Source organism: Ipomoea triloba, chromosome 13 (genome assembly GCF_003576645.1).
Source record: "Ipomoea triloba cultivar NCNSP0323 chromosome 13, ASM357664v1".
Lineage (NCBI taxonomy): Eukaryota > Viridiplantae > Streptophyta > Magnoliopsida > Solanales > Convolvulaceae > Ipomoea > Ipomoea triloba.
This window is the reverse complement of record NC_044928.1, coordinates 16878382-16891539: the sequence shown is the minus strand read 5'-3', so window position 1 is coordinate 16891539 and position 13158 is coordinate 16878382. Positions and strand designations below refer to the sequence as shown.

At 39.6% G+C, this 13158-nt stretch overlaps 1 protein-coding gene across 1 annotated transcript in view; it reads left to right on the top strand.

Annotated features, from left to right (window-relative positions):
* The window catches only part of LOC116002419 (regulator of nonsense transcripts 1 homolog), a 19554-nt gene extending 6767 nt beyond the window's left edge, over nucleotides 1-12787 (top strand). The window contains exons 10-29 of the mRNA XM_031242557.1: nucleotides 1041-1163; nucleotides 1236-1307; nucleotides 1414-1485; nucleotides 1581-1647; nucleotides 1825-1967; nucleotides 2114-2185; nucleotides 2265-2393; nucleotides 3068-3223; nucleotides 8255-8368; nucleotides 8452-8550; nucleotides 8624-8701; nucleotides 9013-9147; nucleotides 9318-9392; nucleotides 9522-9636; nucleotides 10157-10521; nucleotides 10622-10684; nucleotides 10894-10968; nucleotides 11296-11427; nucleotides 11707-11826; nucleotides 12056-12787. Of these exons, the coding sequence (XP_031098417.1) occupies nucleotides 1041-1163; nucleotides 1236-1307; nucleotides 1414-1485; nucleotides 1581-1647; nucleotides 1825-1967; nucleotides 2114-2185; nucleotides 2265-2393; nucleotides 3068-3223; nucleotides 8255-8368; nucleotides 8452-8550; nucleotides 8624-8701; nucleotides 9013-9147; nucleotides 9318-9392; nucleotides 9522-9636; nucleotides 10157-10521; nucleotides 10622-10684; nucleotides 10894-10968; nucleotides 11296-11427; nucleotides 11707-11826; nucleotides 12056-12202 (2352 nt within the window). The 3' untranslated portion in view covers nucleotides 12203-12787. The remainder of the gene's footprint in view (nucleotides 1-1040; nucleotides 1164-1235; nucleotides 1308-1413; nucleotides 1486-1580; nucleotides 1648-1824; nucleotides 1968-2113; nucleotides 2186-2264; nucleotides 2394-3067; nucleotides 3224-8254; nucleotides 8369-8451; nucleotides 8551-8623; nucleotides 8702-9012; nucleotides 9148-9317; nucleotides 9393-9521; nucleotides 9637-10156; nucleotides 10522-10621; nucleotides 10685-10893; nucleotides 10969-11295; nucleotides 11428-11706; nucleotides 11827-12055) is intronic.
* The last annotated feature ends 371 nt before the right edge of the window (nucleotides 12788-13158 follow it).

Genomic DNA, 13158 nt, shown 5'->3' with positions numbered 1-13158 from the left:
GAAGGGGGTGGTGGGGCGGTGACAGGATTCTTGTTGGCGTTTGCTTACCAATTATGAACCATGACTGAAGGGGGTGGTGGGGCGGTGACAGGATTCTTGTTGGCGTTTGCTTACCAATTATGAACCATGACTGAAGGGGGTGGTGGGGCGGTGACAGGATTCTTGTTGGCGTTTGCTTACCAATTATGAACCATGACTGAAGGGGGTGGTGGGGCGGTGACAGGATTCTTGTTGGCGTTTGCTTACCAATTATGAACCATGACTGAAGGGGGTGGTGGGGCGGTGACAGGATTCTTGTTGGCGTTTGCTTACCAATTATGAACCATGACTGAAGGGGGTGGTGGGGCGGTGACAGGATTCTTGTTGGCGTTTGCTTACCAATTATGAACCATGACTGAAGGGGGTGGTGGGGCGGTGACAGGATTCTTGTTGGCGTTTGCTTACCAATTATGAACCATGACTGAAGGGGGTGGTGGGGCGGTGACAGGATTCTTGTTGGCGTTTGCTTACCAATTATGAACCATGACTGAAGGGGGTGGTGGGGCGGTGACAGGATTCTTGTTGGCGTTTGCTTACCAATTATGAACCATGACTGAAGGGGGTGGTGGGGCGGTGACAGGATTCTTGTTGGCGTTTGCTTACCAATTATGAACCATGACTGAAGGGGGTGGTGGGGCGGTGACAGGATTCTTGTTGGCGTTTGCTTACCAATTATGAACCATGACTGAAGGGGGTGGTGGGGCGGTGACAGGATTCTTGTTGGCGTTTGCTTACCAATTATGAACCATGACTGAAGGGGGTGGTGGGGCGGTGACAGGATTCTTGTTGGCGTTTGCTTACCAATTATGAACCATGACTGAAGGGGGTGGTGGGGCGGTGACAGGATTCTTGTTGGCGTTTGCTTACCAATTATGAACCATGACTGAAGGGGGTGGTGGGGCGGTGACAGGATTCTTGTTGGCGTTTGCTTACCAATTATGAACCATGACTGAAATGTAGAGAAGGGTTGTATATTCATTAGTTCATGTTGTGTCTGGTAGGTTTTTGCTGTAAAAAGTGTGCTTCAAAAGCCCATTAGTCTGATTCAAGGTCCCCCTGGCACTGGAAAGACTGTCACATCTGCTGCCATTGTGTATCATATGGCCAAACAGGGCCAGGGCCAGGTAAAATTAATTTCATTTGCTTATCTCATGGAATTGTCTTTATATTATTGTTTTTCTAACTTTTCCTATCAGGTTTTGGTCTGTGCTCCCAGTAATGTGGCTGTGGACCAACTAGCTGAGAAAATAAGTGCTACAGGTCTTAAGGTAAGCATGTGCATAATCATCATGCTGTGCATAATTGTAACTTGGCACTTGCTGCTGTTGTTAGAGTACAGTATGCAATTGGTTTGATAAGTATACTATTTTACAGGTTGTAAGGCTTTGTGCCAAGTCAAGGGAAGCTGTCAGTTCTCCTGTTGAGCATTTAACTCTTCATTATCAGGTGTCTTTTGTTAATTTCCTTTATATGTGCATGCATAGATGCATTTTTCTTCTGTCTCAGTAACTCAGCCTTTTATTTATATTGGTTCCTTGCAGGTTCGCCATCTTGATACGTCAGAGAAAAGTGAGCTTCACAAGTTACAGCAACTCAAAGATGAACAAGGTGTTTGTTGTTTATTTAGTAGCTAGCTGTCTGAGCTTTTTTTCACAGTTGCTAATTTGCTATTGGAAATTTGGATATAATTTTATAAATTTCTTTGCTATTTATGCTTTATTATGTGCTTGTGTCATGTCAATAAAGTGTCTGATTTTTGGACTTCTCTTTTACATTTTCTTTCAGGAGAACTATCTAGCAGTGATGAAAAGAAATATAAAGCTTTGAAACGGGCAACAGAAAGAGAGATAACTCAGAGTGCTGATGTCATTTGTTGCACCTGTGTTGGTGCTGGAGATCCTAGACTGGCAAATTTCAGGTTCCGTCAGGTTGAATTGCATAACAACTCAAACATATAGGGGCTATCTTGTCTTGTTTATCCTTTTTCTCTTTCCTTAACGCTCAGCAGGTTGTGTGAAGCAGTGGTTCTGTTTTTATGCTGTTTGTAATATACTTTTCTTGATCATGTTTATAGGTGCTCATTGATGAATCCACACAAGCAACTGAACCTGAATGCCTTATTCCCTTGGTTCTGGGAACAAAGCAGGTATCTATTGCACCTTATTAGTGAAAAACATTTTATTCATTTTTTATATGTTGGTATTTACAATTAGTTGCTTTGCTAGGTTATTCTTGTGGGTGACCACTGCCAGCTTGGTCCTGTTATTATGTGCAAGAAAGCTGCTCGAGCTGGGCTTGCTCAATCACTATTTGAGCGCCTTGTCTTACTTGGTGTCAAGCCAATCCGGCTGCAGGTGATTGTCTTGATGGTTTTTTGAGTTATCATGTATGCTTGTAGTTCCAGTTACCTATTGGCCTGTTTGAAACTTTGAATGGCATGAAAGGAAGCAAACGTAAAGGAAAATTTCTGTATGAAGTAATGAAGTTAGGTAGTAGCTACCAAACTAAAAAATTTGTGCCAACAATAACATAAAATTCTTTACCTCATTTTTAAAGTACCCTTTTAATTCTTCTAAAGTAAAAAGAGTACAAAATTGTTACTTTTGTACTTAGTCATGTTCGTTAAACTTTTGTGATTTAATCACAATTTTACTCAAATGGGATTTAATAGATGATTCCTCTGTGCTTTAGAATCTGCCACTGGAAGTTTTCTTATGTTTGTAAAACTCACATATGTAAAATTCATATATGTACAGTGCATTAGCTGTGCAATGCTTATTTTCAAATTGCATTCAGTACCCGCCTAATTAAACCTTACAGGCTCTCTCTCTCTCCCCTCCTCTTGCTTGCAATGCTACTGCTCCATCTCTTTTACTTTGCGTCGTTCCATCTTTGTCATTATTCTATTTCCTTCCTAAGTTAGTCTTGTAAAATTTGGCAATTGTTCTTTGTGCATGTTTGTGTTTTTTATTTTTTAATTATCACGTAAAGTGCATTCAATCCCATGTTTATGTGTATTACATTTCAGGTACAATATCGAATGCATCCTGCCCTTTCTGAATTCCCGTCTAACAACTTTTACGAGGGCACTCTTCAGAATGGGGTAACCATCAATGAAAGGCAATCGTCAGGCATTGATTTTCCTTGGCCTGTGCCAAACCGTCCAATGTTCTTCTATGTTCAGGTCTGTTGGTTTCGTTATATACCAATGTTCTAGATAGTTAATATTGCTCCTAAAATTCTCTATGATTGCTATCAAAAGGCCTTTGTTTATTGTTCAAAGGTTAAGAGGAATACCTTGTTGATGGTGGCCCTATGTCTCACACCTCTTGAGGAGAGTATTTCACTCTATAAATACTAGCTAGATTGCATGTGATATGGGAATAGGTTTCCATACATCTCTCCACTCAAAACCCTAGTTTCCAGGTTTCCTAATATATGAGAATACCATATATATATATTCTATAATACTCCCTCTCAAGTTAGAGCATAGATATTAATCATGCTCAATGCCCAACTTGTTACACAGGTAACTAACTCGGGTCCCCGTTAGAGCCTTTGTGAATAGGTCTCCGAGTTGTTCTTCGGTCTTCACAATTCCAGTGGAGATTAACCCTTGTATCTTTTCACGAACGAAGTGGCAATCAATCTCTATGTGCTTAGTTCGTTCATGAAACACCAGGTTTGATGCAATATGAATAGTAGCTTGATTATCACACCATAACTTTGCAGGGATGGGAGCTTTGAAACCAAAACGAGAAACAGCATTCTGCTTTTTACTCTTCCACGAAACCAGATTACCTCCAAAGAAAACACAATAACCAATTGTTGATGTATGATCCTCTTTGGATCCTGCCCAATCAGCATCAGTAAAACATTCAATCTTAGTGTGGCCATGATTCTTATACAAGATTCCATGTCCCGGAGCTCCCTTCAAGCAACTCAAGATGTGCTCTACCGCTACCCAGTGATCAACAGTTGGGGATGCCATGTATTGGCTCAAAACACTAACTGTTAAGTAGTTTAGCTTCCCAACTAATCTTCTATACCTCTCAGGTCTTCAAATAACTCTCCCTCTTTTGATAGTTGTATGTTTGGCATCATGGGAGTATTGCATGGTTTAGTACCCAATTTCCCTGTTTCAGAGAGTAAGTCAAGTACATATTTTCGTTGAGATAGTAATATAGCTGTTTTACTCCTCATAACTTCAATACCCAAGAAGTATTTTAGTGTTCCCAATCTTTTGTTTGAAATTGACTGTGAAGAAATAACTTAAGAGATGAAATCCCTTCCGTGTCACTTCCTATAATGACAATGTCATCCACATAGACCACTAACCATATAATGCCTGTTTTGGACCACTTGTAAAACATGGAGTGATCTGATTTACATTTCACCATCCCAAAGCTCTCAATAGCTTAGCTAAATTTTCCAAACCACGGACGTGGACTTTGTTTCAACCCATACAATGATCGCCGAAGGTTGCTCCATGTACACTTCTTCATGAAGATCCCCATGCAGAAAAGCATTCTTGATATCCAGCTGATGTAGAGGCCAATCATGAATAGTAGCCATTGAAATGAGTAACCTAACAGAAGTAAGCTTAGCCACAGGAGAAAAAGTGTCAGAATAATCAACTCCATAAGTTTGGGCATATCCCTTAGCCACAAGACGGGCTTTCAATCGAGCAACAGAGCCATCAGAATTAATCTTGACCGCAAACACCCATTTACAACCTATAGGCCTTTTACCAGCAGGCATAACAACCAAATCCCAAGTACCGTTGTGATCCAAGGCGTTCATCTCTTCAATCATGGCATTTCGCCACCCAGGATGGGACACTTTAACCGTTTTAGGAATTGAAATAGAATCAAGGGAAGCAACGAAAGAACACGAGGCTGATGACGTCCGATCATATGTCACAAAGGAGGATATAGGATAAGCACAATTGCGTTTACCTTTTCGGAGGGCAATCGGACGGTTATCATCTAAGGCTGGGTCAGATGATGTAGGGATTGGTTCAGGGCATTGAGCTGGTACCGAGTTAGGAAGATAAGCAAGAGGTGGAGCCAGAACGGGTGCGCCAGACCGAGGTCGACGAGAATACACCTGTAAAACAGGAGGACTAGGAACATAAATAGGAACAGAGGACATGACCGTATACATCAAGATGTCAACCCCCTCCCCCTGACGAATAGCATCTGGAAAGGAAGTAAAGAAATGAACATCCTCATGAAAAGTAACATCAATAGAAACAAGGTACCAACCAAGCTCAGGAGAGTAACACCTGTACCCTTTTTGCACACGAGAATAACCAAAAAATATACACTTCAAAGACTTTGGATCTAACTTTGTGACAGTGGGACGAACATCCCGAACAAAACAGACAACCAAATATACGTGGGTCAATATGAAACAAAGGTTTGGAAGGAAACAGAATATGGTGAGGCGTTTTACCATCCAAAACCAGGGCATACGATTGATCAGGAAACGAGTTGTGGCAACAGCATCAGCCGAAAACTGCTTGGGAACCCCCCTATGAAACAACAAGGCCTGTGCAGTTTCGAGTAGATGGCGATTTTTGTGCTCAGCTACCCCATTTTGAGAAGGTGTGACAACACAAGAGGATTGGTGTAACATACCTTTTCCACGCATATAAGAGGCAAAGGGATACGAAAAATATTCTTTAGCATTGTTACTTCGTAAAATTTTGACATGAATACCAAATTGAGTTTCAATACATAAAACCATGTCATACGACAAAAATCATCAACAAATGTAACAAAATACTTATAACCAAGTTTAGAGGTCACAGAACATGGACCCCAAACATCAGAATGTACTAACTCAGAAGGAGCAGACGCTCGTTTATGAACTCTGCTTAGAAAACTCACACGACTCACAATGTAAAGACGACAGACTCTGAAACTGTGGACACAACTTCTTCAATAACGGAAGGGAAGGATGCCCCAAACGACAATGAGCTTCTACGGGAGTAACAACACTTGAGCAAGCAACAGATTCCAGCCTCGCGGTGTCAAGAATGTAGAGGCTCCCAAGACTCGTGCCCCTTACCAATAATCTTCTTTGTCATAAGATCCTGAAACAGACAATGATCGGGAAAGAACGTAACAGAACAGTTTAAAGCACGAGTAAGTTGGCTGACCGAAATCAAATTGAACGAGAAATTAGGGAGGTGCAAGACAGATGTCAAGGGAAGCGTGGGGATTGGCGTAACGGTTCCAGACCCAAGAACATGGGAGGTGGAACCATCTGCTAAGGTGACAGGAGAACTATGCGGATGGGAATAAAGCATAGAAAACAAACTAGAATTACCTGTCATATGATCTGTGGCACCTGAGTATATGACCCATTTGGATGAGGATGAGAGAAGACATGTGGTTGTCTTACCTGAGTCAGCAATCGCAGTGACCGATGAAGAGGAATGTTTTAGGGATTCTTGGTACTAGGAAATCTTGGCAAATTCATAAGCAGAGATCATGACTGACTTAGCAGACGCCTGAGGTGTAAATGCAATATGGGCAGATGGATTTCCCCTATTTCTCAACAACTTCCTACAATCCTGTTTTATGTGCCCAGGCCTATTGCAATAATGGCACACAACCCCACCGGAAGTACGCCCCTGGGAATTTCCACCATTCCCATTGTGAGGATGACGACTAATGAGAGCACCGCTTGGTGGGATGGGAACTTCTTGCGCAGTCGCTTGCGGTTGCTTCGATCAGATTAGACGTGGGAGAACATCAGCTAGGGTAGGAATTTCAGAATTACTAAGAATTGTTGATCTAGCTGTGTCAAACTCAGAGGGGAGACCTGCCAAAAAACTCATAACAGCCAATTGTTCACACTGCTTTTGCTGCTCTTTTAATGTCAGTAGTGAATGAAATTAGCTTATTAAGTGCCTTGTATGTTCTTTTAAATTTCATAAAATATGCAGTAAGAGACAGATTGTGTTTCTCCGCCCGGTAAAACGACTTGCAAACATCATAAATACGAGTAATATTCCCCTTTCCAGAGTACAAGTACTCCAAATAATCCATTAAATCCTTGACGGAGACACAATGACTAATGAACCCCACAATACTATCATCAATAGAGTTTCGGATTTGCAAAAACAAACGAGCATCATCTCGTAACCAATTCTTATCAGACACAGCAGTTAGGTGGTCTTCTTTACCCAAACTAATGAGATAAAGCTTAATGACTTGAGTCCATTCCAAGTAATTGGAATCATTAAGCTTACAATCCGTGAACTTAGAAGTCTCAGGGACTATATCAGTTACAACAGTAGACTTATTCTCAGCCATACCCACACAGATTTGAACACAAACAGATGACAGAACAATCACAAAACAGAGCCTGAAGGGGTAGAAACAACTTGATCGGAGAACAAACTTTCGAAGAGGCAACAGTCCAAACCGAGTCCAGATATGATGCTACAGGGCTTGGGCAACGGCGGGAGAACAAGCCGGAAAATTTTCCGGCCACCAGAGATGCGTCACCCGCCGGTGCGTGACTGTGGCGCGTGAGGCCCACATGCTGGGCAGAACGGCGGCGGAAAGGGTCTGTGACGGTCGCCGGCGTCCGGCGAGTCTTTCTGGGTGGGTGGTGACGACGGCTTAGTGGAAAAAAAATCCTTTATCCTAGTGGCTCTGATACCATGGTCAAAGGTTAAGAGAAATACCTTGTAGATGGTGGCCCTATGTCTCACACCTCTTGAGGAGAGTATTTCACTCTATAAATACTAGCTAGATTGCATGTGATATGGGAATAAGTTTCCATACATCTCTCCACTCAAAACCCTAGTTTCCATGTTTCCTAATATATGAGAATACCATATATGTATATTCTATAACATTTAAATAGTCAATATTTATTTTTATTAATATAATACAATAATATCTTCTTTTAAATATTTCCACACTAACTCTTATTCCTGTCTTTGCCGTCTCTAATTTTGACTCCTGTCTTAACCTCAAATTTGGGTGACTTGATTTTTTAAATTCTTTGTTTGTACTGTGGGGGGAGGAGGGATTTTAGTTAAGCATTCAGTTGAATGATGTGCTAGCAAAGAGGTCTAGTACTTTGAAATCTCTTCCCCCCTGTGTGTTACGGCAAAATTTATTACTTCTCTGTTATTTCTTTTTTATTTTTATATTGTTCAAGTCAGATAACATGTTATCAACATCTCTAGATGGGACAAGAGGAGATCAGTGCTAGTGGCACTTCCTATTTGAATAGAACTGAGGCTGCAAATGTTGAAAAAATTGTTACTACATTTTTGAAGAGTGGGGTGGTTCCTGGGCAGGTATTCAAATGCTCATGGATTAAAATTTTTGATTCAGAACCTTGTGATGGAAAATAATAATATCTTCCAATTTCACTCTGCAGATTGGAGTGATAACACCATACGAGGGTCAGCGAGCATACATTGTGAATTATATGTCAAGAAATGGTGCTTTGAGGCAACAACTTTATAAGGAAATTGAGGTAAATACCAATATCATGGGCTACTTTATCTAGACTCTATTTGAAAGTTCATGTGAGATTTACTGCTGTCTAGGTTGCAAGTGTGGATTCATTCCAAGGAAGGGAAAAAGATTATATCATTCTTTCCTGTGTCAGGAGTAACGAACATCAGGTTCATATTTGTACCCTCTCATATGAAATGTGTTTCATTTGTCTCTGTGTGTGTGTCTCTCTCTACACAAACACATTTGTGATTACGTGAATGATGTAAAATTTCTTATTTTGGTGATCATTATGTATGAGGTTAGTTGTGGACACCCTATTTCTTTGAACATGCTCAAGTCTTTTTTTTGGAACAATGAATTGTTGTCATTTGAACATGCCCGTCTTTTGTTGTTGTTGTTGTTGTTGTTGTTGTGTGTGTGTTTTTGTTTTTGTTTTTATGATGTTACTTATTGGGTTTTTGCTGCCTTCTCCATTTAGGGAATTGGATTTCTTAATGATCCCCGCAGGCTTAATGTTGCTCTTACTCGTGCTCGTTATGGTATTGTAATCTTGGGAAATCCTAAAGTTTTGAGCAAGCAGTCATTGTGGAATGGCTTGCTGACACACTTCAAGGTATTTTATTTGATTTCTGAAGCATTTTGTTTGGGATTTTAGTTCTGAAACCCAAGCAATAGTGAAGCATACCTACTCATAAATATGATAAAAGTCTGGCATATTGTTAACACAAATTATGCTGTTTATAGCTTTAAACTGATTATTTCTAAATATTGTCTTTTGGTTAGGAGCATGAATGCTTGGTGGAAGGGCCTCTCAATAACTTAAAGCAAAGCATGGTTCAATTTCAAAAGCCTAGAAAGGTTGGGTTTTTTATTTTTCCTCAAAGAGTTTGTGCCTTGTATTTTTCTATGTTAGTGAACTTTATGTTTCTGCAAAAATGCATCAATTCTGGAGCATTTAAGAAGTTTTTGGTGGTTCACTTTTGGCAGTTCTACAATGACCATAGGCTTTTCCTTGGTGGTGGTCCTGGAATTCCTGGTGATACTTTTGGATCTGCTTCGTTATCAAATCCCAATTCTGACAGGAGAAATAGCCGCTTTAGAGGTAATTGCTGGAATGTGATAATAGCTTTAAAGTTGTATTTCATAATGACAGACCATTACCATAGTTTCCACAGCTGACAATGTCCAGCTATGTGCTTGGTTGGGAATGCTTATTTAATCAGAAGAAAATAATTACTTTGGTTATTTGGTCCAGAGATCTCTTTGTATCTGGTAGCCACATTGGGCTCTGCTAATCCTAAGTCGAGCTACAGCCGGACCCAAATGGGGGACCTCAAGTTAATTATGGATTACTAAGATTATAGATTAAATAGTTGGCTTTCTATGTACTTGACAAAGATTATACGGAGTATCTTATGCTTTACAAAAGTCAATAATCCACACGCAATTTTAAGTAGATTGTGAATTATTCATAATCCATAATCATTAACTATAATCATAATCCATTAAAATATACTTTACAAAACATGGCGAAAATATCATTGCTTCTTTGTCTTATTGTGATGCTATTATTTTACAAACAAGTGTTCCTCATTAACAATTGTTTGTAAAACAATATATAGGCTACATGGCAACTGTCCCACTGAATGGGACCCATAAACCTGGTGTTCATCCTGCTTATCCAATACCTAGGGCTCCACTCCCTCCTTTCCATGGAGGCCCACCGCAGCCATATGCTATACCTACACGTGGTGCTGTACATGGACCTGTTGGAGCAGTTCCTCAAGTTCCACAACCTGGTAGTCGGGGTTTTGGTGCAGGGCGTGGGAATGCAAGTGCTCCAATTGGTAGTCATCTTGCACACCAACAAGCCTCTCAGCAACCAATTGGAAGTCTTGGTTCTAATTTTAATTTCCCAGCGTTGGAGAATCCCAACAGCCAGCCATCTCTGGGAGGACCTTTATCACAACCTGGATATGTTTCTAATGTTAGTGAATGTTTTAGTTTGTTTCCTTATTATTTAGTAGTTGAATGTGCCTCCCTTTTTTAGTACATGCTTCTGACAGTAATTTAATCTGTTATAATAGATGGCAATTCAGGGAGGAAATCAGACTTTCCGGGATGGATTCTCTATGGGTGGCATGTCACAGGTGATTCTTTTTTCTAAAAGTTTATATATATATATATATATATATATATAATATTTAAAAATTGATTTATTGTGGTTCGTTGGTGTTTATTCTTTTAATTATCATCAGGACTTTTTGGGTGATGATTTCAAGATATATATATATATAAATAATATTTAAAAATTGATTTATTGTGGTTCGTTGGTGTTTATTCTTTTGATCATCATCAGGACTTTTTGGGTGATGATTTCAAGAGCCAGGGATCACATGTACCTTATAATAATGTTACTGATTTTTCAACACAGGTACTTCTTAAATGTTCTTACATTCTCTTCCTTGGTTTTTTTTTTAAATAAAATTTTCCTCCCATTCCAAGATATATAATTTCCTTGAGTAAGTATTGTTAGACTTGGCTCATGAAATGAAAACGTTGACAACTTTCTAGTATATTAGAGTATGCAATATCCATTGATTGTTATGAGAGAAAGGTTTAGATGGGTCTTGAGCTAATTTTAGTTGATAATCATCTTCCACCTCCCAACTTTCAGTATTATGTTCTTTTCTTCATTCTCTTGGGGGAAGGTTTTTTGGGTTTTCACCTCTTATATTGTTTTTTCCTTAACATGGTGTAGGCTTCACAAAGTGGATATGGTGTTGATTATGCTACTCAGGGAGCACAAGGAGGATTCCCTGGGAGCTTCATGAACCCCAACTCCCAAACTGGCTACTCACACTTTGGTTCTGGAAATGAATTTATGTCTCAGGTTGGTTTGTTTAAATTCCTCTGCCCTTGTTTGCCTACTCTGCTGTAATTCTTATCCCTTATCATAGCATGTGACTGGAATGGAAATACTGTGGTATTCATTTCAAACTATTGAATCTTTGACCTGGTTTCTGGATAGAAGTGATAACGTATTTGTTTGACCTTGTGGCTATTTATTGCGAACTGTATTGGAACACTATAAAGTGATTTGATCATGGTTTTTGTTCTTCCCGGTTTTACAGTTAATCCTTGCATGCTAACTCTTTTAATTTGTTTTTAGGAATACATGGCTCATGGGTCCCAAGATCTTTTTACACAAGCAGGATACAATGATCTAGCAAGAGATGATGCTTCACAGAACCATTTTGGCATGTCCAATGCCAGTACACTTCATTCTCAGGTATCTGCAATTTAATGATTCTGGTTGAGAGTAACCTTTAAAGTAATTATAATATAATGGACCCAGTATTATGAAAGTACTCGGGTAAAATCTGACTAGTGTTTGGGGACTGGTGCTGTTCACCTGTTTTAAAATTTGTGACTTAGTTGTGAATCTTTCATATATTCTGCCAATTGAATTTTTACTAGTGTAAATAAAGGTTGAGTTGCTTGTAATTTGATTGATCCAGGGTATACTGAATCCTCTCTACTCCCAGCCATTTGGGCACTATAACTCGCAACCCATGAACCTGGAAAATTCCCAACCTCAACAGCAGCAAGCTCCTCCGGGCCAGGGCTCGGGCTCGCAAAATCAAAAGCTTCAGTATAGCAGTTGAGAACCATTTGGTTGGTATATGTAAGGGGGGTTATACTTTTGCATCCAGCTACTTGGTTTGTGCTTGTCATGTGTGTTATTGGCCATAGATGCAGTAAGAGTTTGGGAATAATTAATGAGTTTGGTTGACGACAACCATTGAATCTAAGGAATGATTGGTTGGGAGAGTTGCAAGATGGAAACTGGCTGCTGCATCTGGTGGTCGGATGATCACGGGCAGCACATCGGGTGCTGAGAAAAGAATATAAACCCTATTCTGGAAGTTGTGTAATAGTGAATGATGAAAGAGAGAAGGTAAATTGTGCATCTTGGAGAGAACATTACATGGGCGAGTGAAGGGATTGCTGGAGGTATGGGGTGTTCAAAAATCAAAAAGCAGAGATTTGGCTTCATCACAAAGATGGGAGTAGCTGCTGGACTCTGCATGCCAGGATGGATGGATACTCGGCTTAACATCATCACTTCCTTCTCACATGTAATTAATTATACTTCAGGTGTTACTAATATAGTACCAGTTTAGCACTAACACTCTTATTTTATAATATAATATAATATGGTGCTCTAGTCCTTGATGAAATTGGTTTTTCATATTATCCTTTTTCGCCTTGTTCTTTCATTTCTTGAATCCTCTTCTCCAGCATCATTAGTTTTGTATAGTTAATGGAAAGTATTTAACTGAGCCTAGTTTTAAAAAATTAGGGGTGGAAATAGGTCGAGTCGAGCCTAGTTTTAAAAAATTAGGCCTGTGTCTGTTACGAACAGAATTGGGTCTGAGCTTGTATGTAAGTCTTTTGTTAGGTTCAAGTCTGAGCTTACAAATCTTAATAGGTATATCTAAATAATTTAAGAAATATATTTAATACAAAACTAATACATAATTTATATAAATATATCACCACAATTTAAAAAATAATAACATTAAATGAAATAAAACAAGTAACGACTTCATGTTTGCTT